At 40.3% G+C, this 27,062-nt stretch overlaps 1 protein-coding gene across 3 annotated transcripts in view; it reads right to left on the bottom strand.

Annotated features, from left to right (window-relative positions):
- Positions 1 to 27,062, bottom strand: part of clcn2c (chloride channel 2c) — a 164,666-nt gene that overhangs the window by 17,124 nt on the left and 120,480 nt on the right. For 2 of the 3 annotated variants that reach the window (XM_063492667.1, XM_063492668.1), the window contains 7 exons: positions 26,731 to 26,944; positions 19,755 to 19,888; positions 16,151 to 16,344; positions 14,424 to 14,535; positions 13,330 to 13,400; positions 12,715 to 12,789; positions 102 to 140 (listed from right to left, as the gene is read on the bottom strand). In XM_063492667.1, coding sequence (XP_063348737.1) covers positions 102 to 140; positions 12,715 to 12,789; positions 13,330 to 13,400; positions 14,424 to 14,535; positions 16,151 to 16,344; positions 19,755 to 19,888; positions 26,731 to 26,944 — 839 coding nt within the window. The remainder of the gene's footprint in view (positions 1 to 101; positions 141 to 12,714; positions 12,790 to 13,329; positions 13,401 to 14,423; positions 14,536 to 16,150; positions 16,345 to 19,754; positions 19,889 to 26,730; positions 26,945 to 27,062) is intronic. The other variant, XM_063492669.1, reaches the window with a different exon arrangement.

Here is a 27,062-nt window from a genome sequence, read left to right as displayed (position 1 = left end):
GAAGTGAAAAATTTTGTAGTGCCTCCATTTTTTAATTCGCCAAAACAATTAACACGCTGATCTCTTACGCTCTCATTGCTTGGACTGGTTGTGCATCTTACCTCTCTAATGGTCATGTCATCTTCCACATCTCCATCATCCTGTAGATGAGAAGCAACAGAACAACAGTCAGAACAGAAAATAAAGCTAATCAGTGTACTTTGTACAGTCTGTATGCCACAAATACAGAGGAAAACAAAAGTAAACGAATGGGAGACAAACAATGGACCTCGGTGGTTATTACCTCCATAAACATTCACTTGTACTTTTCAAGTGCGCCCCCTTCACTACATCTGTGCACAGAAGGCTAAATGACACATAATCGCCCATGCATCACATCATAAGTGTTGTACTGCGCCGCTGTCTCGAGACAGATGGACAGAAATGGGATGAATGACTAAAGGAGCGACTACAGTATATTTAATGAGTGCGGGGGATGTGATGTATGAGATGTCAGAGCAGATGATCATTATAATGATGGATTGGCGGCATGCTCAGAACTCACAGCTCTTAACTGACAGGCGGACGCAGCAGGCACGGTTTGACGAGCGGAAGTCAAACTAGCAACCCTGTGCTTTGCAGAGATAAACCAAAAACACTACAGAGGTCTGGCTGAGAGGAAACTTACAGCCGAGTGGAAGGGTGCACTACTATGGGGTGTGTAAGCATGTGTGTGTTTAGTTGTGTGCTTGAGTACAGGTATTTACATTCACAGGACTGGACGCAGCGCAACATGTGTGTGTGAGAGAGAAAGAGAGACATAAAGAAAGGCAGGGGGAATGTGACCTGAGGGCTGATGGAAGCCCTGAGCTCATTTATCCTCATCACCATAGTGGCCGACCTGTCGGTAACCCTAGCAACTGTTGCCGTGGGGTAGAAAGAAGTGCCCTACTGTAGCATTATGCAAGCAGAGGCCAGACGTGCCTGGAGTTTATGAGACAAAACAAACACGTAGACGCAACTACAGCACTTCAGCTCCTCTGTCTCACCGATCATTCTGCTTGTCACACAACACAAGGGCGCTCTGAATGTCACCAAGATACACCATTGTTCCAGGTGTGAAATGTAAAACACAGGAAGTTGGGGAGGTTTCTGCATTTGCAGAGGGGGTGGGTCTCTGCATAGGAAATAGGGGCTTTTAGATAGATTAGCTGCTCTATTAAGACCAAATCTCTGCAATTTTGCAGAAGTGTGTGTGTGTGTGTGTGTGTGAATGAAGTGGGAGGGTAAAGTTTTCGAGTCTCTGTGACACTGACAGTCAATTCAGAGAAACTGCGTGGGCATATTCAAATGAGAATTGAATGAGCATGTGAGTGCACAGAGACATATTGAGAGGCACTGAGCTCCAGAGTGCTGACGATGGGCTGATGAAACCATTATCGCCTGCTGTGCTGCAGGTTTGATCAAACAAAAAGTCAAAGGGTCTGTTGCCCTTTCACTAGCTCCTCCTACAGCAGCCATCTTTACTTTGAGTCAGTGGAACCATCCACAGGGCAGTGAAGAAATTTAAGTACATTTACTAAATTATTATCCAAAAGTTACAAAACAATACTTTGCCCCCAATGTCACAAATATTTACGAGTCACAACAGCAATAACATGCTGATACTGACACTGCTAAAATCATGCTTCTGTCTTTCATGGCTTTAGAGTAAAACTGTTCACCTCTGAGCATTTAACCTTAAAGAATTGATTCACTTTCTGTGTGTCTGGAACACCACGACCATGTGCTGCCTGGCTGTTGAGTTTTCTTGGACTTAACCACCAGCTCATCAGAGCAGAATCATGCAGAACACAATGGACCAAATAACTACACATAACAAATATTGGGGACATCTATTTATGTTTTGTAGGTCTGAAAGGAAAAATATCAGCTGATAATGACAGAAATATTGGTATTGTTCATAAAAATCCTGTATCACTTGGATTCCATTTAACATTATATCAGAAAACCTGTAACCAAGCAGAAGCTTTGTACAGGAGATGTCTACTCACTTATTTAAAATTTCATATTGAGGCTCAAGGTAGTGCTGGTGCGTTGCGTATACTTTTTGTAAGTTTTCACTGCATAAGGTTTGATATTAAAGTAAATTACAGCCCTTGCTATCGAAAACAATCATCCAGTGCTTGCATTAGCAATGTCGATCAATTCCTTAGTTTTATCTAGATATTTTATTGTTTGACTTCAAGAAAAACAAAACGGTCAAAAATACAAAACTCGAGGTGCTAAAAATGGAGACTACGGCCGTCTTTTTTATACAGTCTAAGACTCAGATCTCATGAGATGTGGTCAAGTCATTGCAATGTTCATTTTTGTTGTTTATACTTTTGCGGGGTCCAAATCAAATCTCAGCTTGTTGCTTTCAGGTAAGATTAAAATGTTACCTGAAAGCACTGTAGTGGGTCTCTGGTCTTTGGACTGGGGTTTTCATTAGGGCCCTGCTGCTCTCTGTCCTCTGAATGGCTGTTATAACTGGTGCAGTGATTATAAAAGGTGCCATAAAGTTTTATGGGCTGTGTTTGTACTCAGTATAGTGTTGTATGCTCTTTCTCCAACTACACAGCACTGAATGGCACGATAGGGAAACATTGCAAATATAGTTGCTTATCACTCATGTCCACACTGTTGATTTCCTTGCTGCCGATGCCCACTTAGTTTATTGCTTTCAAATTCCATTACTGCCTTATCCATGTATTCGATTAGATTTGAAAGACTTTAACATAGTTTCAAAGTAACATCATTGATGGTTTCATTCAACTACAGTGGAACAATAACGAAACTGTGGAGTGACACATTGTTACGACCGCTGGTTAAAGTTGTGAAAAAGGGGACGAGTAAATCTTTTTAATATTGTGACTAAAACCAGCACAAAGTTCTCCACACTGAACCTCTGATATCAAACATCAAATCAGTTCACCCTCAAAACAAATTACAGCCAGCATGTCACACTCATTTTCTCTAGATAAGTTCACCCTCTCTGCAGTGTTGTCTGAAATTATTCAGGAAATGAAAACTTCATCCTGTCCCCGGAATATTCTTCCTATCAGATACCTGAAGGACAATTTTAATGGAGTCAGTGTCTTTGTAATACAAAGAACTTGCTGCCATTGAACCCATTCTGAAAGGACTAACACTTGACCCTGATGACTTTAATAATTTCTGCCCCGTTTCAAATTTTTACAAAAGAATGTGTCCCGTACTGTAATCTGTGTCTGTTTTAGACAGAACACCATTTCAGGCAGACAGAGATCATTACAAAAGTGAGAATGTTCATTCCACCCAGAACAAAAATTTCAAGACAGATTTGTTCAGCACTATCAGCCAAACTCATCACTGGTCTTAGTCCTTTAGACTTAACCTTGTGTTTAATGAAGTTAATCATTCTGTCTTCTTGGACTCTCTTTGGGACCAGGCCCGAGTTCAGCTTCTAATACAAGGTTTTCTCTAATGTCTGTATACATATAATTCCTGTTACACACTGGTTGCCACTCTTTTAGTAGCCAATAATCCTCTTCTTTCATGTCATTTCAGTCAGATCAGATTGGACCAGCGATTCATAAATCAAAAGATTTGTTTTCAAGTCCTTACTAGCTTCTTGTAACAACTAGTTGGTACGAGACTGTTTAAAACTAGCGTCTTTATGTGAACTAAATCTACATTGCTTTTACATTTTTTAAAATTGTTTTAGTAATAAGTGTAGTTGTTTATGGCTTTTTTTGGTGCGTAGGCACACAAGTCACATCAAACATATGGAGCTGCCTGCTGTGAGTTAAGGAGTAGGTGAAAGTAGTTTTGATTTCAGGATTTGCTAATTTTTGTATGCTTTTGTATAGTTATTGTTACGGACTTGCTGTCTACCTCTCTGCTCTTGTATTTACTGTTTAATTAATATTCTATTTCAGTCCAGTTTATTTTTCTTTTGGAAGTTATTGTTTTCTATGAATAAATCCAAAGCTAGGACTACTGTACATTTAAAAGCTATTAACAAATTACAGAATTAAATTAAAAAACTGGGATGACTTTCACTTGTTTAGAAATACATAAATAGGGAGATAATTGCAAGAAGTAGCATTTATACATTATAAAATACATGAGAACTATCCAATTAGAGCAGGGCGATATGACCAAAAATATTTATCACGATATACATTTGAAAATTTGCGATAACGATATAACTGACGATATAATTGACACTAGACAAAATACTTTACAACTCCACAACTTTATTAGTGCAAAAAACAAAACAAAACATCAATGTATTTTCACTAAAACAAGCAGCTGTTTTTTATGTGCATTAAAGTTATGTAAAAATTTAACAGTGCAAATGCAAATTCCTTGCTGACAGTTTAACCAAAAGGCACTTCCAGTGGAAATTGGCCGACATATCCTCAGCATAACCATGTATAATATCCACAAAACTTAAAAAGAGGTTATACACACACAATACGGTAATATTATGTTGAAGCACAGTACGTATCACTCCGCGAGGCTCCTGACTATGATAGCCGTAATGCTCCGACAATTCATCAAGCGGTGCGGGTTCGTAGCTTAGCAAAGTCGTACTAAAACATTTGACAGATTTTCGAGCACCGTGTACCACATAAAATCGTTTCGAGGTCAGTAAACACAACCAGAATTCATACATAAGGCACAGGGGATTATAAGGGCACTGTCGACTTTCAGAAAAATCAAAGGATTGATTTTAAGTGTGCCGTATTTTCCAAAAAACACGGTAATAACGACGGCCCGCTAGCATGGTCTACCAAAAATAGTGCTTTGTTGTGTATCTGACGGACGAAAGCTAAACCAGTTCCACACCACTGAAGTTGCAGCATTTTTACAAACCAATTCTGGTTCATCCGTTTCATTCAACAATCCACCTTCACCCTTCTCATTCTCCGTCGCCGCCGCCATAGTTTTTCCGCCATGTGCATATGAAAACAATGGCACTGCGCATGCGCATTTTACCCATATTCTATCGCGATATTTCATTTTCTTATCGTTGCCGAACATTATACCGGTATTACCATGAACGGTATGATATGGCCCAGCCCTATATCCAATGATGCTATCCTAATGTCAAGAAAAAAGAGAACATATAGCCAGTGTTACTGGTATTTCTGGAAGGGTATGTCTGTGTTTTTGTTAAGGTAATTCAAGAACTGCCTTATCTACAAAAATTTGAAAGATAATTTCAAAATCAAGTGTCATTTCAGATGATCGCCTTCAATTTTGTTCTGTGTAAATATAAATCTGGTAGAAAGTACTAAATGGGAAGCATCAATTATCATTTTAGCTAAGCTATATTTCAATTTAGAGTTCTGAACAATAAGAAGAAAATAACTGCATCATCTTTTATAATGAAACCCAAGTTTTGTGCAGCTGGATGCCAGTAACACTATGATGCATGTAATTGGTCTGGGCACTTGGAGGCTCCAGATGTCACAGCATCTTAGATCATTATCTCCCAGCATCACTGATAATTGTGAAATTTTCGAGTTATTTGTCATAATAATGTTGGATAAACATGTCAAACAACTAGTGAAATCCTGATTTTTTTCCCCCCGCCCGTGAGCTTGATAAAACTGCTGACATCAAACGATTCCTCCAATCAGTCGCAGGTTTCTTTGCATCCATTTATATATTGCAAGTGCAGACAGTTTGCTGTTTGGTTTTGTCTTCTGTCACCATCATCATTTTCTCTAATTGTTTTCAAAGGTAGCAGCTGGTATTATGTGCATGTATTAGGAAAACGAAAACGAACAGAAAAGCAGATTTTGACCAGTTTCCTCATTTTTGGCTGTCCCCGGCTGCCTCGTTTCCACTCATTCTTCCAGACTGAAGCAGTGGAGTGTGAACAGTCAAATAGCTAGTCAGAATTCAGTTTAGGATAGAGGACTCATTACATGCATGCACACACAGAACAGTGTTAGGGCAACAGGGAGTGAAGACACAAGCATTTTGAAACGACTTGTCTTTCCTGTCCTGATTGATGTACATTTATGCGCTTTGCCATGTGGGTAAATGTCAAGAAAGAAAGCAGCACACATGTTGGTTGAGAAGCTTGGGTAAGAAAGCAGAAAGAAATAAAGACAGAAAAGTGACGTGTCAAAAAATTATCCCACTGCCATCATAAATAAAGCATGGTAGCATTACGAAGGCAATGATGGGGTGGGAATGATGAGAAAAACAGCAAGAGGAGACAGAGAGACTAGGCGGCATCATTTCTCTGAAACAGACTACTGATGTCATTTACCCTGCATCAATATTTCACCGCCTAGATAGAAGGAGGGAGGGGAGCGGGTGGTGAGGGGAGGTGCGGACAGATAACAGAGATACGACAATGGGAGGAGGGTTTTTGGAGAAGTCACAGAGCTGGACAAAGAGTGTGAAATGGAGGTGCGAAGATAAAACTGTAGCCAGAAACGACGAGTGGAAGAAGTGTGAGAGAGAGGAGCTATTGCAAGGGGAGAAGTAATAAGCTGATCTCTCTTCTGCCATGGGGGTGTAACTCAGAAGTAATAGGAGAGGGAACAAAAATTGGCTAAATTTGTTTGTCCACATTCCTGCTCGGCCCCGCAGAGCCTCGGCAGACTGAGAGCAGCGCTGCGATCAGCAAAGCCCTCTGCCATGTGCATGTATACACTGTTGAATGTTAATAACTCCTGATGACAGGGAAAACAAGCCTGCGGGCCTAGTTAAATGCTCACACTTGTGTGTGTGTGCAACAGGGGTTCATAACTAATTGGTTCACTGCAAGACAATAATGACCAACATGCTTCTAAGCTCACTTAACACATCCAAAACTTCACTGCTCTAATAATGCACCATCTGTCTCTCCACTGACCATGCAGTATGCTCCTCATGGGTGCACTCATCAAATCATTGGACTTTATTAAGTTACATCAGGCAGTGGCAGATGAGGACCATTGGAAGCTTGACTGGTCTTCACGAGAACTGAAATTAAACACTTAAAAGTATAGGCAGGACATAAATTTTTTACATAATATGTGACCACTAAAAACATTCCTGCACTAATTCGTCCCCCGAGGGTATAATAATACCCAACTTGGTTTTATATATTGTGCAATAGATCTGGCTTGCCAGATGGCCAAACAGTTTCACATAAGCCACAGATTTTTATGTATTTTCAGAAACTGAAGTGTTATTGCTGAAACCAAGGGGACTTGTGTGGCTTCAGATGTGGGTTGGGTTTTTCTTTACAAAGACCACAAATGATATTGTTGTGTGTGCTTCACTACAAAACCAATAAATGACCACTGAATAACAGAGGTGGGAAGATTCATCCAAATATCGCTACTATCAAAGCCAACGCTTGTATTGGTATTGGACTGATACTGCCACGATAAGATCGATACTTTGTTTCCATCCTCTAAATTCAGTATGCAGCCTACTGAACTGTGTTAAATTTATTTATTTTTGGGGGGAATGAAAAACATACCTCAAACATAGAGTATGAAAAACTTCTGAACCTTTTTGTGTTGACTGTCACGTCTATTTGATTTTATAGTCTATAAAACGCTTTAACAGCTCAAGTTGACCCATAGTGCTTTAGAGACAGGCATATTTACATTCCATTTCTCCAAAAAAACCTAGTTTATTGTATTAACTATTTATTGTGGCAAGTAAAAGTCACTGTGATTTGTGTTCACAATCTGCTAATTGATAAACATCGATCTCATAAATCATGAAACACCCTTCAACCATGTTTTGAATGTTAGTGCTGCATAGTTTGTCCACCAGGTGGCACTCTGCGACGTCCATGTTGGCAAACAACCACCAGATGAACTGAGCAAACTCGTACACAGCATAAACAAGTAAATAACTATGTTAGGGAGTGTTAGGGAAATCTGTTTACGTTTCTTGTGTCAAACAATGTGACAAATATGGCTAGTGGTTTTGGTTTGCCACAGTATTTTTTAGCATATTCTAGCATTAATTGGATTATATTTTCACACAAATGAATCAATGTCTGTTTCTATGGTATGTAACTGTTCAGTTACGTGCCACTTGATTAGATATCAAAGAAATTATAATCTAACTATCACTATTTAAGTACATTCTGCTGTCGTATGTCCTTGGTGTTTGTTGAAAGATGCCTGAAAATCTTTGGAAAAAATTTTTTTAAAAAATAAAAATCATGCTGTGACAAATCAATAAAGAGATTTAAATTTCCTTACAATTAGAATACGTGTGTAGCAGTGATGACTATTGGAAGTTTTTCCTGTTTTGTGGTCCTTAATGCAGCATCCCATTGGAACGATCGATAGGATTTTTTTAAACAGTCAGAGAGCAGGCATGCTGCGCTGCTGCGTAACTGATGCCTCAAAGACAAACGGCGCATACAATGAGCAACACTTCTTCTGTAAATGTGCGAAACAGGCCACATTTCACTTTGATTAATCTGTTTCATTACTACACTTGAAGAAATTATTTTGGTAATTCACCTCAAACTAAAGCTCCTCCTGTGCGTTACAGTCTCTGTGGTCTTTTGCCACCATGCAGCTCCACACAAATATTGTCATGGTGTCATGGTGAGAAATACACGCCTTGGGGTTCAAATTTTTTGCCATCAAATGAAAAAAAGAAAAAGAAAAAAAAAACACTCCCAGCATGCCTCCTCTGTTACTAATTTCACACTTTTTGTTAAGTTCCTCAAGGCAAGTCTGACTTCTGCTGTGTTACTGCACAGCATGAATGTGTTAAGGAACCAAAATGTTGCATTTCGGGACAGCATTTGTGGTACTTCATAGCCAAGAGAAATCATTTCATAACAGAGCTGTATTTAAAAAGTTTTTTGAAAGTTTTTTAGAAAGTTAAAAACCAAAAATATTTAACACTGGATATAGTGCTAAAAAGCCCTTCGAGAGCCAGTGGATGAACTTGATGGGGAAAGTGAATAATTTAAAAGCACAATGCTGCCAGTGGGTTTCCTTACTTATCAACAAAACTGTTCACAGTGTAATTCATCAGCTGTACACCACGGCTATGCACAAGGCCCCTGAAGCGATAGATGAAGAATGATGTGACACTGTTCTGTGCTTTTCAATGATTGAAAATGTGTACACTCTTCAATAATTGTCACTGACATGTGAAACTAATGTGGCCCTTTTAGTGCCTCAAGTCTAAATCATTAACAGTGCTAATAGAGTCACACGGACACAATAATAATGACTGAGAATCAGAAGCACAGGACGCTCTTACTCCTAAACCATCACATACGGATGTTTGGTCAGGACTTTTACTTTTGAGTTTCCTTTAGGGTCATTTGTCTACTGCACTTCAGCAGAACCCCCTTAATGTCTGAAAGGCCAAATACTCTCTGCTGACATGGTCTCTGTCTCATGATCAAACACCACTGTAACCAAGCATGAAGGGACGTTTGCCTTATGTTCCCCTCTTTTCAACCCAAAACCAAAGCCTAAAACCCCCTCAAAACATACATTTTTTGTCTTAATCCAGCTGACCAGTCTCTAAAGATCAGTCTTTGAAAATGTGCTTAAAAAGGTTTCATTTTGGTTCAGAAGTGAAAAGTAACACTTCATTTTAATTTCACCCGTTTGGTTATCCACTGAACTCATTTCTGTTGAGTTTTAAAAGTTACCGAGGCCCGAGGAGTTAGATTTGCTTAAAAAGAAAAAAAAAAAGACATTTTTGATCACATCCCTTTCACACATCATTTGGTCCACGAACACAGACTAATATTGTCGGAAGGCATTTTTTTCCATAAAATCTAAAATATAGAAAACATGTTTCAAGGTAAAGGCAAATGGTTTTCTGTCTCCGTGTTAGCCCTGTGTGTTTCAGAAGATGAATGGACAGATGTTAATGCCACTCACATATTTCTCTACATGTAAGAGAAGATTCTCATTGGGCTGTGTTTGACTCTGTGCGGCACAGTTAGCTTATTTTGTACGAGTCTGTTCCCACATGCTAGTGCAGTACAGTGTTGCAATAGTTAGCACTGGCACCTCACTGAAAGAACGTTGTGGGTTTGAATCTGCTGACTCTCTGAGGAATCCATCCATTTTCTTCCACGTATCCAATTCAGGGTTGCAGGGGAGCTGGAGTGTATCACAGCTGCCATAGGATAAGAGGCAGAGTACACCCTGGAGGACAGGCTCCCAGCCTGTCACAGAACCAATCACACCCATTGACAGTTTAGAATCCCTAAACCGCATGTGTGGGACTGTGGGAAGAAGACTGAGTACTCGGACAGAACCCACACAAACTCCACACAGGAAGGCCCCGACAGATGGTGGATTCGAACACAGAACGTTCTTGCTGTGAAGAAACTGTGCTAACGACCACACCATTGCCACTGTGCTGCCCACGCCTTTCAAACAAAAAGAAATATCTTTCTTGCAGAAAATCTGTGATTTGACTGTTTGCTTGGCATACTGCAATGACCGTACTGTCAGCTCCTGTAAAATTCCACCCGTCACTTCACTGACCTCTTTGCTTTCTGCAGTGTGTGTCAAACAGATAAGGGGCTACAGCTCAGCACACCCGAGCTACAGTAAATACTCAACCTAATTTTTTTATTGGTCATTCGGCTCAGCTGTTATTAATTAAAAAACAAACAAACATTTCGGTGCTCCACTAAAGTCTTACAGAAACCAGACAAACTAATATCTCCAGGACTCAAAATTTGCAAGCCAAGTATGAGTGAAGTGGTCTGCTCTTTTCTATTTTCTTTTTTCAGTGTGCTTGGTATGCTTGATTAGGTTGTGATGATAACAAAAAGTTTCAAATCAAAAGATTGAAAAATAATATATACTGCTTTTGAATATTAGTCTGAACCAGATATTTAACCAAAAATGTTTCAAAGCAATGTGGACAACATGCTCACCGCAGAGAAACTCTTTAGGCCGGGTGGTGGCTCCTAGTGAATGAAGCGACATGTGATGAGTGAAAAACAATGTGACAGTTTGATGTGACAAAGGCTAGACTATGAATAAATCATTGATGCTAATTAATGAACAAATGTGAACTTATTCTGTCAGAATACATGATTAATTGACCTTAACAGTGTTTGATTTTCAGAAATTGGTGTCGTCTGCTGATGTCTGATCATTTGTCATGCAATGCTGACTGATCCTACGTCGCCAAATCCTTTTTCTCAATTTATAATCAGACACTTGCTCCATTGATTGACATGCTGTAGTAATTGGATGGCGGGATGAGCATTCCAGTTTACAGGGATATTCTACGGTACTTCCCAATACTTCTCATGCATCATCATCATCATTTCACGTGAGCTTGTCTAGGAACGCTGTCATTCTAAAACGTGCCTGATGCTAATGAAGAGATATGATGCTCCTATTCTGATATTTAATGCTGCATGCACAGGTGAGTCTGCCACAACACGACTTTTCCCTCCCCCCCACTGAACACTTAAGACGTGGGCCGCCAGAGCTTTTAACGTCGGCTGGAAAAGATAACACCAGATTTTAGGTCACACCAGAAACAGGGCAGAGCCTGCTCTGGGAGGCGATCACTGATTGGACGCCTCGGGTGACACGGCTGATGATGGACAGCACAGCATGCGTGATTGAACAGTATTGTCCTTGAAGAATACTTGACCACAGGTCCACTACATCTTAATAAAATAAGACAGTAGCTGGACCATGTCAAAGTGGAGAAGACTTTAGATCCACAATGACAAATAAATTTTGCAACACGAATCACATTAAACAGGTTTTATTAAACTGGACCAAACATGCTTGTTTCCAATTTCTGGACTCGGGTCAGAATAATTCTTTTGATCTCATACTGGGGCCTGGTGGAGCACCTCAATTCATCCACTATCTGAAACAAGCCACTTTAAATTCCTTGCCTCTTCAGCAAACATCTGCTAAAGAAGGTGGGTGGAGCTTCCGAGCCCCTTCACTTATATCAGACAAAGCAGAAAAGAAGAGAGGGCCAGGTTGGGGAAAGTCTAGACTTCCATGCAACCCAAACCCAGATAAGCAGCAGATAATGAGGGGATGGATTTAAACTTTTAATATTTATTTCAAATTTTTATTTCAGGCAGAAATTGTGGTGAAGGCTGTTCTTTTGCCATTGAATTTCCATTTTAATACAATTAAAAGGCTTCATCTGATGCACAGGATCTGAGGATTTGCATTAGTTTTTGATAAAATTCTAAATAAACTCAAATGAAATATTCGAGTAATTTATGAGTGGGCACAGTTAAATTACCCTTAATGACTATTAACTAGTGCATGCTTGGTGGTGTCGTGCATACCACATCATGCTCTTTATCCAAAAACTAAAAAAGGCAATTTGGTTCACAATGGCACAAAGGTCCCAATGATGCATCGCTGGCATTAGCACTCAGCAGTAGTGGATTTCAGTGGTCAAGTACTCTGCATAACCTTAACTGACCATCGGACCAGTGGAAACTGGTTAAGCTGAATGGATGGCAGCCTTTGCCAATAATATCATTGACTATAGGCAGTGAGAGGTCAGATGGAGTTACAGGCTGGACAAGAAAGACGATGTTCTGCACTTTTTTAGCACGATGGCATGCATCATCACATCCATCGGCATGTAGGATTAGCCCTGGGATGGAATGGTAGGGTGACAATCAGTTGATTGACTGATGAACCTGTTGACAGGCAGTTCCAGGCCCAGATCGGTGGCTCTTACCACGACGGATATCCGGACCCGTTTGGAAGACCTCCTGATGTCAGGAGACATTAGGCTCTCCATGTTGTTGTTTTTCTTCCGGGGCGACCAGAGACAAGCACACAATGTTAACAACAACCTCAATGTCAATCTGACTTGGCAAAAAGTGCCACTTAAGGCACGGCAAAACTTCCCTGCAATACTGAGGAAAAATAAATAAATTGAAGGGTTATTTCTATGAAACAAGCCATTAATGGGGTGATGCGGGAGTGAAGAGTTTTTCTTTAAAGTTCTGCAGGATGCAAGGCTGAGACAAACTGAAAGAGGTTTTATATTGAAGCTGTCTGAGATACTCTGTGTATGTGTGTGTGTGTGTGTGTGTGTGTGTGTGTGTGTGTGTGTGTGTGTGTGTGTGTGTGTGTGTGTGTGTGTGTGTGGGAGGTACTGTACTGTAGAGCGTGAAGGACTGTATGTGAGAGATAGCATAGGACTGTGGGGGTGTACAGAATGTGTGAACAACAGGATGTGAGCCACTGCGTGTGTGTGTGTGTGTGTGTGTTTGTCTGTGTGTGTGTGTGTCTGTGTGTGTGTTGGCGCCGTTGTTGTTGGGTGTATTCGAGGACATGACTCTCTCACCTCCAGGGCTTCTGCGTCTGGACTGGAGCAGAAAAGGTTCTTCAGTGCAATACCCGAATGATCATGTGGGCCTGAAACAGAGACAGAGGAACCAGGGTTAGGTACCTTTTAGGTATGCAGCTCATAGCACCTCTCCCATCGAAATGGCATTCCAACATGTGAAAGAAAACAAGTGTGTTGTTCCAGATGTCTTCATTTTCACTTTGCTCCTATACCCTGTGTCCAGTTTGTAATCCTATATTTTAAGTGTTCAATGGACTGGAAGGCTATGTGTGTGAGTATTGTAACCAAACTGCCTATGTAAACTGCTCTGCAACCCTCTTCCACTCATCTGAAACATAATTAGGTTTTTTGCCAAGCTTGTACACGAATGAGGATTTTGTCTTGGTGGCACGGTGCAAAAGGAAAGCAGTATAGAAATATAATATAGAATATATGGTATTTACAGCATATGTAATAAACACATCTCCTTATAAATAATAATTCAAATACAACAGGAGTATGTACTAACTGCCTACGTGTATTACTACAGGAATTAATCAATGTCAAGTTTTGTGCAGAAATGGGAACTAGCAGGCATATGCCATCCAGCTTTTACCCTTAACAAAATCCAACATCTAAAATGAGATCACACCAGCACTGACACAGCACAAAAACAAAGAGTGGACAAAGAGGTACAAAAGCGCCTGCTGTTGCTACTGACTCTTGATATTCTAAGCCTGGTTCGGTTTGTTAAGACACTGTACAAAATCCTGCATTCTGTTAGTTAACTAACTGTTATCGGTTTTGTCATTTAACAGTGGCCACAAAGCAAAAACCGCCATTTGAAACTGTGAGATAGAAAAATGAGTACACTGTGTTGACACCTTGTGGCGAAGCAGACAAACAGTTAGAGATGAAGACAGCTGCAAGAGCTTATTAATCATGTGAGGACCAGAGACTGAGTGCTGTTATTAGCATTTTGCGAGTTTAGAGACAAAGACAGAATCGCTCACGTTTCTTCCAGAGATGATGATGATGAAATTTTTCTATTCTTGATTCTTTTGGATTTCCTGTTTTTTGCGTGTGTTTGTGTACGCAAGTGCAGTTCTTACTGGTGGGAAGCTCGGTGGGTCGCTCCACCACAGAGGGTCTTTTCAGAGCAGGTTTGAGGGGCTTATGAGGTACTGGACGAGTGGGACTGAAGGACGACTCCTCAGTTGAGATCTGTGCGTACACACACACACACACACACACACACACACACACACACACACACACACACAAAGATAAGAAACTGCATTAAAAAGGTCCAATCCTGCCTAAGAGATCAGCATCTCTGTTCTTTTTCACACTCATTAGAGAAAGTGATGGACTTCTGCAGGTTTACATAATGGAAGCAAACACATGGGGGACACACGAGGGACAAAGAAAGAAAAGAAACCAGCAGGAGCTGAGAACTAAAAGAATGCTTGTGATGGCCTTGTAAAATTTCATGACTTCAATGACTTGCCCTGTTGCCATTTCCATGACCTAAAAATATTTTTATTTGGTAAAAACAATATTGGTTAGTTTTATGAAAAAAGAAAAGGTAGGGTACTTGTATACCCTACTGTAGATGGGAAACTATGTGAACCTGCCTATTTTTAAATACCCTGAATTACCCAGAATTTCTGGGCAGTAGCATGGCTGCATGCTTTTCTACACTGTATATATTATTTTCTTAAATATAAAGGGGACCCATTATGTTCATTTCCCGCTTCATATCTTTAGTCTTCCACAGCCATAGCTTTGCATGACTAATGTTATAGCAAATTTAAAATCATCAATGTAACTATTTGCCTTTACTACAAATACAGGCAGTAACAAAGAGTGGTAAGAAGGCACAAAGTCAAAGAAAAGAAGAGACTGAAATGAGCATTGTGCACAAAACACACTCCTTGTTCCTGCTTCCACATCCATGCCTGAGGGCGTTCTGCTCAGCCACTCAGTGCAAACTGATAAAAGATGGGGAAAAAGGAAATAAATCTCAAGTTTAAGCACTGCAGTGCAGTACCTGCAACCAATGTGGACATCTATCTTTTACCTGGCTGCCCATTTCCATTTCTTTCTTTAAAAAAATAAAAATAAAAACACAGATAACCTCACACATTCGTTCAATTTCTGATAGAAACCCTTGGAACAAGCACTGGCAATGGAGAGGGGAAAGTAACTCCAATCTAACAGGAAGAAACCTCCAGGCTCAGGGTATTCCATCAGTTGGGGTGAAGGAAGAGAAAAATAATGAGCAGTGAGAAAAATAAACAATAAGCAATAAAAAACAAGTGAACAATAAACATGGTCAGGTCGTATCAAAAGATCAAACATGCGCAGTGAAGGGTCAGAGACATCTGACAGAGAGGAAGAAGCACAAACTCCACAAGAAGAGATGATACAAAGTTAGTGAAATGCAACGTAGTTACACAGAGAAGACATGCTCAGTGCATCATGGGGAATCTCTCAGCAGCATAACTATGGGAGGGGTCAAAGCCACCTGATCCGACACCTGATATCAAAAAGGAAAATTTTAATATTACAGATATAACAGGCATGGTCTCTGTCTCCTGAACCCAGTTTGTTATAGAGGCCTGACAGCTGGGGGCTCTGGCTCCCATTGCACATGCAGATAATCTAGTAAACAGACACTGCAGGTTTGTCTTTTCTCAGACATCAATAACCTACAAGTTCAGGTAGAAGAAATAAAAATGCTGAATTTGTTACTTTCGTTTAAAACTTGTGCTGAGATTCTTTCACAGAGGTGTAGGTGAAAACGCTACACCTCTGTGATCCAGCAACCTCTCACCTGGAAGCGGACTTCCTGGCTGGTGCGCTGGCTGCCGTTGTCGTCGCTGGCTGGGTCCGACACGATGGATAGGCGTTTCTTCTCCTCGACGGCTCGTTCCCTGATGTACTGCAGCCGCCTGGCACGGCCGAGCTGCTGTGAGAGCAGCGACTGGAGCTGGGCACGCTCGATGGAACCCAGCAGGATCATTGAATCTGGGAGAGGAGGCACAAGGGGAAGAGGGAGAGGTAAGAAGAAGACAAAAAAGAGTGGAGGAGCAAGTTTGCAGAGGCGAGAAAAGTGAAGATAATGTAAACTTGTTTCAGGGACAAAGGGCGAGCTAACTGCAGGCAATTCCAAACACATGTCGCGGCACTGCAGAGAGCTCAGCTGAGTTACATAACAAAAGCAAAGAATGCAGTGGATGTGTATTAAGTAGTGTGTGTATGTGTGCGAGTGAGTGTGCGTGTGGGTGGCCGCTTACTTGCTTTAAGTAATTGCCTTTGTGACAGTACGTGCTGATTATGTATTTGCTTAAATGCCGAAGCTAATTGTTCCTGCACGACTGCATAATTGAAACAGCGCTCGGAATACCAAATCTGCACTTCAGCGAGGCGGCCGGCGCGATCAGCAGCCTGCACCCAGGCAGGTTTGTCAATCAATCAATTAAACTAATGAGCACATCACCAAGGGCGCTGGAATTTGTTTTTAGTGCGCTTACAGCAACATCATCAGCAGCATGGAACAATGACATGAATAGCACATCAGACGGGGTGATTAGCACACTGTTCTCACACAGGATTTACTACTGTAATAACTGTTGTGTTTTTTATATCACTTTCACACTGGTGGGTGCTTGGAAGTTTACACTTTTTTTTCTCTCTCTCTCTGTTGTAACACATTAAAAGGGACAGTTTTGGGCACACAGAAGCTGGCAGTCAACAATCAACTGTTGTTATTCACTTTAAATATCTGCTGGAAACGTCACTGGAAATTTAGGTTATGTAAAGGACCCAGAATGGGTCATTCTGCATGGGAACTGTAAGGATTGCGCCCTTAAAATCTGAAAATCTGTGAGCAAAACAAACACAGCCTTTCACAAATGTACATTGTTTGGGGTTTTTTTAAGCTATTGAGGTATTTTCTCTGTTTACATTGGGTTTTAGTCAACTTCTGTTGCATTTTGTGCACTTTCACATTTTGTGCATTTTGTGCACTTTCTATTTACTGGTATTTTCTTAAGTTGCAGTGCATTTGCCCTCTCAGAGCCAATGTAGATGTCACTTAAAAGGACAATAAAGCATTCTGGTACAGAAATGTTGTGTGATGTCTGGGTGAAAAGTGACAATTATGGATAGACATTAATCAAAAAATTGGTCTCTTTTAAAATCTTAAAGTCCTTTCATGAGGGCAGAGGCATACACAATGCATACTGACTGTGACACAGATGAATGTGAGAAATGGTCAGAGAAAATGACTACGCTAACAGCTAAAATATAGAAAAATGGAGAGATTATGTCTCGCCTTGAACACCTCAGTGATCTAGAGGTGGTGGTCTGGGATAGAGTTGGGCCTTTCTCCTCTGCTTAGGCAGAAAATGGATGGATTGAAATTTTGTTATTTGTTTTGTTATTTGATTTAAATGAATGCTTAGTACTCTTAAAGTAGGGTATTTAGTCATGAATAACAACAAATCTTTATACTCTTTTTAAATATCTGGGGACCCATGCATGGCACTTCTCACTGAATGACTCAGACCCCGTTTGCTTTGATGGTAGTCCCTGATCACAATGTAGGTGAAAAGAACCTTTTCAGAGCCAGAACATTAATCTTTTATATACAATGTGTCAAACTGAGAGAATTATGCAGCTTTGTGCTATGCAGTGGGCATGTCAGAGCTATTTTGCTGACAGCAGCAACCTGCTGCAGCTGGAAACAAGAACGAGAATGGAGTTATGTACAAGACAACAAGTATAATGAGCTAAAGATAATTGAGATTAATACAACCAATTAAAACAGTGTTGGGTTATACAACATTTCTCTGTGGGTTTGTAGTCACTCATACTACAGTATGAGTGGCAACATTTCAATTATACACAGTAATCTGGGCCACTGGGAAATATTAGTGCAGTTTCAATGCCCATTTAACCTCCTAGGACCTGGCGTCCACATATGTGGACATCACATTTTGGGTTATTTAGACCAAAATACTCAATTTTGCCCTATGTGGGCCTGATATCCACTTACGAGGACATTATACTGCTACTGTTCTATCAAAATTTTAAACGAATATCCTTATATGTGGCTCTTATTTTTCTTAAAAACAAAAATAAGGTAAAAAAAAATTTCTGGTAATTCTTTGTTTTTACATTCATCGGGCCCCAATATGCCCAAATATCAAAGAGAAATTAAAAATGCATGCCGTGGAAGAGTTCGGGTCTTAGGAGGTTAAGGCCAGTGATTTGCCCAATTTGACCATCTTTTGGAAGACTAATTTGATTTGCCAAATGAAACCAATTTACAGACTGTGCACACTGTATGCTAACAAGCACAGATGTCAGTGGGAGTGGGAGCTGTGCGTTCAGTTTGTGTTCAGCTCAGCCTTCGATTTCATTCGAAATTGAGCAGAAACTCAGAAGTGACAAATAAAGTTTATTCTGTTTTGTTATAACAAAGACTACAGCACAGAGCTGTGTCATAAATATATAAACCAGTGCATTCTGACACATTAAGTTACGCGTTTCAAACTCGATTTTGGCCCATCAGAAATTTGAATCCAGGCCACCTACTAATTTGTGTGCAAAGTGCACACACTTAAAATAAAATAGCCAGACACACCTCGAATGCACCCGCAAGCTAACATACTCACAAGAAAGGAAAGTGGACGGTGGAAGGCAAACAATCTCAAGAGGTTTTTTCTGACTACTGGTTGCTGACTTCAGTTTGGGTTGTTATTTTTGAACCAGACATCAGCAGAGCTATGCAGCCATGCAGTGGCTCTAAAGTCAAAACAGGGATGCAGTTATGCCAAAAGTGTTCTCAGAAATCTCAAAGTGCTGGAGCTCTGACTTTCTTCATATCAGAGGAAGTGGCTAAGGACATCTAGGGGGTAACTTTGCAATCAATCAATAATTATTTAATTAAAAGTTGTGTTCAGCAGTGGTAGACGCGGGCAGATTTCATCATAAAATGCAACGCAATAACAAGGTTTTACTGATTCAAAGCATTAATGATGCCGACTTTGTAGAAAATGTATGAAATAACATTCAAATGGCACAACGGGGCTAATAGTAACCAATTTTACACATTGGTGATTTTCAATAGGCTCCATATTGACCCCTGGTGGTTCTAAATTTCAGTTTTTAGAAAAACCTTTGAAGTTAATTATTAGACATGCACACATTTTTAAAATTTGTCTCTATTTGTGCTGTAGACACAGATAAATACAGTCGTGGTTTCTTATAGAAAAAATATCTGGACATGTGTGCCATTGGAAATAAGTGTATGTATTGCAATGAAACCTGTTTGTGTATCAACAAGTGGAATAACCTGAAACTAAACTTCTAAATGTGTTACTCAGACTTTATACTCATCTCTACAATGGTGCATGTGTGTTTGTGTGTACCAGCTGATTCCACGAGTGCGAGAGTTTTGAGCTGGCCCGTCAGCAGCACGTTATGCAGGTCTCTGTAGCAGCAGTTGAGTGTGATGTACCGCACGTCGCGTACCATAATGTCCTCTACACGAATATTGTACTTCCTGAAATGAGAAAAGAGGAGAGACATTTATCAAGTGGTCATAAAGATGAGGAAAAAAAGTGAGAATAAGACAGATGGATGCGAGAATTTTATTTTATTTTTTTAAAACATTCTTCTGAATAGCCCTTTCGTCGCTGACTTGTAAAAATTTTGTGTGACTGTCATGCATTTTTTCCTCTGATGAACTGTCAACTGAAGCTTGATTAGTGCATGGATCTATAAACACTTCCCCCCACATACTGTACGGCTTTGACAGCACATCCTTCTTTCAGCTGACCGGTCAATCCAATAACACCTTACTCTGTCGACACGTCATCCGGATGCTGGTGCTCTGCGTACAGTATTGGAAAGTGGGTGACATTTCGCGAGCAGCTCTTGCCTCAGCATAATCGTACGCCCCAGTACACCAGTCAGAAACACTCGCATTTCTCTCCCTGAGAAAGCCTGAGCCTGCCAAAACCTGCAAACATGACCGCAGTCACTCAGTGGTTTTCGCTGCCAAGCCTCCGCAGCCGTGCCAGGATGCAGGCTCCTTCTGTGGTGACAAGTCAATACACTGACCTCGCTTTAAATACAAAGGTAAATTGATGACCATTGTCTGCCAGCTCCTCTTTAATACACACAATGCATGAAGTTAGTCCAACATCCCTCTTAGGGAAATGAATGGCAACAACACAGTTCTGCAGAAAAATTTTCTATTGACTCTCTTGAGGTGTTGTAACAAACCCTAAATCCACTTTACAAACAGTATTCAAGGGTCACTTAACCTACACTGTAAAGAGTAGTATCTCAACCATATTAGACAAGAACATAAAAACAGGAAGGGAGTTCTTCTAGAACCAGGCTCAGGGAGCTGTAGCCATCAGCTTGGATTGGACACATATTTTCACCTTCACTTGCCTTTGTAACTACAGGCGATCAGCATTTTTTTAATGCCACTGGACATTAATCTCGAGGCTGAAAAACTGTCCAATATTACCGTAATTCCAGGAGATGATTGACTCAGTATCTAAATTCAGACAGTGTTGGATTTATTTGTCTAGGTTTTGAGGTATTTACTTCCACTGTACACAACGGAGGTGAACTAAATCTTGTTTGTGTGCCTCACAGCACTGAAAAATGACATTAGTAGCACCAGCTTTCATTTTTCATTGGAAGCACTTTGGAATTTAGTTTCAGAAAAAAATGGTCCCAAAGAAAAATCCTTATAGTGAGGAAAGTAGACTCCTAGAAAGAAATTAATAATTGAAATATAACTTTTCGATTTTATGTACCCTCAGCAGGCATGTGCCTGTTAGATTTATTCCCACCCTTTTACAAAGCTTGCCACATAAAACCATAACCCTATGGCTATATAACAAGAGGACAATTAGAAAAAAACATGCAGTTTTGTAATCTAAATGAAAGTAATAGAAGGTCTTTATCTTTGTTATCAATAACTCACCACTTTTAGACATCTTGTAAATCAAACCATGATCAGAGACCATGAAATGTTAAAGAAATTCAGCATATTTTGGGCACCACTAAAGATTTTCCTGCTTCTCTACATACCTAATGTTATCATTAAGAGAAAAAAAACCATTGGAAGGAGACTGAATCGTTACAGTGCTCTATTAGTCTGCAATGGAAAGCAGAAATTAAAAAAAAAAAAAAAAAAAAAAAAAAAAGGTGAGCAAAAAGATCCTTTCTGGTGCAATAGCAGCCTCTTTTAATTTGATAGTGGATCTGAGGGAATAATGTAATGCATGCCTCTGAACTGGCCACAACCACTGCCAAGACTAATTTCTCTCGAGATATCAAATGCAGTTGATGAAATGTGATTGATTTCTTCTTAATTGGATCTTCCTCCCCTGCAAAGCCTGGGCAGGAAGATACTGATCAGTCTGACTTATATCGAAGTGAGCCTCAACCTATATGTTTGAGCCAAGAAAAACAAGCTTATAGGGTTATAAACCCAGGCTTCATAGATCATCCACATTGCTCAGGGCAGAATGGAGGGGAGGGTTTGGCTGTTAGGTTTCTACATGCTTGAGTGAAGAGGGTGCAGACATTCAGGACAAGGGGTGAAAACTAATAGCTAAAGGGCTGTAATGATCATCTGCTGGAGCTCCAATTATTGTCAGAAAAATTGAGACAACAGCGGACTATAGACTATTCAATAAATCAGAACTGGCCATTATGAAATGACTAAGAAAAGCAAAGTGACAGAATAAACAAAAGACAAACACATGGAAAGTGATGTTATGTAACAGTCGCCACACGTTCTTTCAAATGCCACTCCAGTGTTGAAGAACTGAAGGCACAGGAAAAGGCTTCATATGTGCAAGGAGCATATCTGCAGCGGATCATATATCAGATCTTTGTATTTGTGTCCATATCAACATGTCTGCTTGTATCTGCACTCATATCTGTAAGAGTTGTGCGGGAGCAAAGGATTGAAAAAAAAAATCTAATTCTGTCCACGCCTGTGTGGGAGTATGAGCAAATGTACATGCTATCATACGCGTGCACTGCACGGCAGGCATTACACAAGTGTTCCTGGATTTGTGAGTGTGTGTGTGTGGGTGGATGGTTGCGTGGGTGTGAGATGGATAATTTCCAGTTAGAGTGAAAAACACGTTCTGCTTGGAGCGGGCCACACTACCTACCTACAGTGTCTCACCTACAGGTCCGCCTCCACCTCCACTTGCGTATGCTGCAGACACACACACACATACACACACGCACACACACAGGCCTGCTGATGGAAAGTGGTGTGTGAGAGAGAGTGAGGAAAGAGGCACCAAAGAAAATAGAGTAAATGAAGGAGGAGGTAGGTAAGAGCTTTCTGCATAACGAGTCAAGTTCATGAAGGCCTATGTGTTATTGAAGATAGATGATTCCAAGAGTTTGTGTACGTGCTCAGTGTTTACACACAAACATACACATTATACATATCATATGGATTCACAATACTGGCAACGTGTTATATACAGAAAATGACAGATGGTTGTGTCATGACTTATTTTCAATATGTCCAGGCTCATATCCACACACACACACACACTCTATGCATGTGCGATTTTAAACATTTGGAAACGTAATCATTAAGATCCACACACACAGCCACCTGCCTTATATAGTGTTGGTCCCCCTTATCCTGGTAAAAGAGCCTGTACTGTCGAGGCATAGGCTCCACTAGACCCCTGAAGGTGTGCTGTGCTATCTGCCAACATGTTAGCAACAGATCCTCTAAGCCGTAAGTTGTGAGGTGAAGCCTCTGTGGATCAGACTTGTTTGTCCAGCACGTCCCACAGATACTCCTATGGACTGAGATCTGGGGAATTTGGAAGCCAAGTCAACACCTCAAACTCACTGGCATGCTCCTCAAACTGAACAATTTTGCTTTGTGGCAAAAAGCCTTGGGCACACATGACCCTGTCACTGGTTCATCACTGTTCCTTCTTGGACCACTTTTTATAGATACTGACCACTGCAGACTGGAAACATGCCACAAGAGCTGCAGTTTTGGAGACGCTCTGACCCAGCTGTCCAGCCATCACAGTTTGGCCCTTATCGTTATGCCTTATTGGTGCATGCATGGACAACTAGGATCTTATTTAGGCATTACAGGATTCATACAATATTATCGTAGGAATTTGCGTTATGTGAATTCATGGGAAAATTCTTTTTAGGCTTCTTGTAATATCACAATGACCACTAGGATATATTGAGATAAAGGCTACCTATGCTTTATGCAGCTAATTTGAACTGCAACAGCTGGCAGTAATGAGGTTAGATGAAAAAGGTGCCACACTGGAAAAATCCTTTAGACAGGCCACTGAAAAAAAAGGTTTTATTTTTTGACCAAAGTGTTTCCAACGAGAAGATTCAGTTTGTGTGAGAGAAGATTAGCTGGTTTACAAAACTTTACAAATATAAGTGAGAATAATATTCCAACCTACACCGAACAGCAGTGCTAAACTGCCTCCCCAAGCTTTTTCATGTGGCATGTCTTCCCTGCTATGGGTGAGGTAGCCACAAATAGCATTATATAATCAGAAATAAGAGGAACCTACAAACTAGACAACAACTACTTGGTGAAAACACTGCTCACATTGCAGTTTCTTACTCTCCCCGACATACACATGCATACACGGACAAGACAAGATAGTGAGAGTGTGATTGAGAGGCCACAAGGTCACAGCAGATAATAAGAAGAGACAGAGGAGGAGAGAGGAGAGAGCAGAGAGCAGATAGAGTGAGAGGGGAATAGATAACGAAGAGATGGACAGCGAGGGTCAACTGAGGTGCTGGCATGTAAGTGAAGGACTCAAGCAACACACATAAATGTAACTCTACAGGGAACAGCTTCAGAAAATAATGAACAAGCTGAGGACCAAACAAAACTTTTCCTCATTGCTTTCAATTTGTGAATGCCGCATCAAAATTCAACTATCGTGTTCACCTAATGATTTGGCAGCATCTATAACATCAGTTCCAAACAATTACACCAACAGTGCTTTTGTATGGAATCACAGAGCTCTGATGACACCGGGCAGTGGGTAATCCTATTCAGCATTGTGTCTTTGGCATGCATTATTATTAAATGTGAAGTCCATTAAAAGCCATGTACCAAGCCAGGTTCCTCCAGCCACACTTGTATTTTTGTGCAACAGATTTTAATGTAGTGCTATGATTGAGCTTAAACACCCAAATTAAAGGCAACAGTCAAAGCCATTAAAAAACACTGCAGACTAATGCTGAAGCAAGTGTATTCAGTTATTTAGTGAGCAACTAAACACAAATGTATTCATACAGTCAGTATATTTCATACAGTTTAGCCATAGTATGTTAGGCTGAGGTAATCAGCAGAATGAGATGTCTCAACGCTTCATTCATAGTTAAACAGCATGCCACATAGGACAAAATTCCCTGCTGAGCCTCCAGTTTGACTCTACACAAGCCACCCTTTGCTACAGTGTCATTACCCTGCTATCTTTATCCACAAATCCTAACTTTATTGCAACATCTAATAAAGGCTGCCCTGCGAAATAACTTCCATGGTTGATCATGGTTAATCATCAGTCACTGAGTGCCACCATAAACTTATCAGCGCCATTAAAGAATCTACAGTTGTGGCTGAAATTTCTCTACAACTACTAGTTTCCCTTTGCCAGCTTAAAAAGGATTTCTTTGAAAACACTCATTGGACTGACCAATCAGAACAATGCAAAAGCTGAAGTCTCTTTCTCACCTTAGGAAGGTTTCTTGAAGCCACATCTGAGGTTCTGAGATCATCAGTTTTATCAACTGTGTAAATGCAAGCTATTCAGATGTGTCACTACATTGCCTAGGTCTGGAAGAAGACCCACACTGTCACCCTCAGAGAGGAAATTGTTCAGGAATAACCCAGGAACCACCTAGGCTCAAACCTGCCATGAACTACAAACTGCTGGAACATCTGCATCACTGTCAACCGTGAATCAAGTTTAATATCACCATGGACTAAGAGGGTGCAGACCAAGAAAGAAGGCAATGCTCCAAAATAGACACATTTACATCTGTTCACATGCACAAGCCAGATGCCCTTTAGAGATTTTTTTTTTTTTTTACTTGGCACAAATAGTTATGTTTATGTTATGTTATGTAACCGTGTAGGAACTATAAAGCATGGTGGTAGTGGTAGCATAACTCTCTGGAGCTGTTTTGCTGTTTTCTCTGGAGCTGTTTTTTGCTGAAAAATTGACACTACTGGGTGTTCCAACAACACAATTTTCCCAAACACATTAAAACTGATTTTTCGAATCGATAAAAGAGGGTAACATTAAGCTTCCGGCATGAACTCTGCTAATTCTACCAAGAAGAGTAGTCAAATGTCCAGCAAGAATAATGCCACTATATAATAATATGCTGTACATAATGCTGCTAATGCTGCTTAAATGAAAGTTACCTAAAAAGGGACTATATATATCATTTCTCCGACAATGCGGTGGATTCAGACTAACACTCTAATATCTGCAAAAAGTATTTTAATTGCTATCATGCCAACGTGATCATGCCAAAAACTTGAAAGCTAAATGTTAGCATGCTGTCTGTGGGCTAATGTAGGTACAGCGAGTCTGACTCTGCCCCAAGGTAGCAAAATCCCTCTCATACAGCCTCTGAAGTTTAAGAATTTCCATGTTATGATTTGCAGTGCTTAACTTAACATAATAATAAGTTACGCTAACAGCATAATAGGGGTGGCTTTATATTTACCAGATAAATATAAATTTATAACAAAGTAATAAATCTTGTAATTCAGCTCCCACCAATTAATGTGTGCATTCTTTTTTTGAGATGACATACAGTTTTATTGGGCCCACTGACAACTTTATCATGCTAACATTTTAAAATCATTTTGTCTGTGGGCTAATAGAATTATAGCTGGCCTCAAGCTGTCCTAGGCACCAAAAATTAGCCTAGTAACACTTCTAATGCTGAGTAATTTTCATGTTGTACTTGTTTAATCTCACACTATGCTAAAGCTGACTAACTGGTGGTCATAGTGGTTTTTCATTTACAAGCTATGCTACTGAGCTTTTCAAAATCATTAACAAAATCAATAAATGCATTTCCCCAAACCCTAATTTATTCCTTTCTTTGAAGCATACTGTTAAATTTGATTTCTTAACAATTTGATGCATAGATATTATATGACTTTTAACCTTTTGCACATACTATAAACCTTTACCATTATTTTTTAAATTCTTATTAGCTTTTGGTTTAGTAGTTAACATTCTGCATAATGGTATTTACAAAATTGAAACTTATTTGTAATTTGTCTTGTTGTGTGCTGGTGTTTCTCTAGAATATACATACTCGTGATGACCCCAGCCCAGCTCCGGGAGGTAGGGAAGCTTCTTGATCCTGATGATGGAGTCGTAGAGGGAGGGCTGCAGGGACTGGGCCACGGCATTGGCTAAGATCACTGCTATCATCACCGGCAGGATGTGGGAGATCTGGCCAGTCAGCTCAAACACGATGACTGCAGTAGAAACTGTGTGGGTGACTGCTCCCGACAAGGCTGCAGCACCTTTGGGTTTGGGAGAGGACAGTGGGGTTAGTAGAGGACCAGAGAGAGAAAGTGTAGAAATAATTGGTTAGACGTTTGCTTGTAAGGTGAGATTTGGGGCTTTAGAAAGGGGTCCTTT

Source organism: Pelmatolapia mariae, linkage group LG14 (genome assembly GCF_036321145.2).
Source record: "Pelmatolapia mariae isolate MD_Pm_ZW linkage group LG14, Pm_UMD_F_2, whole genome shotgun sequence".
Lineage (NCBI taxonomy): Eukaryota > Metazoa > Chordata > Actinopteri > Cichliformes > Cichlidae > Pelmatolapia > Pelmatolapia mariae.
Note: the sequence above shows the minus strand (reverse complement) of the source record. Positions and strands in the feature narration are given on the sequence as shown.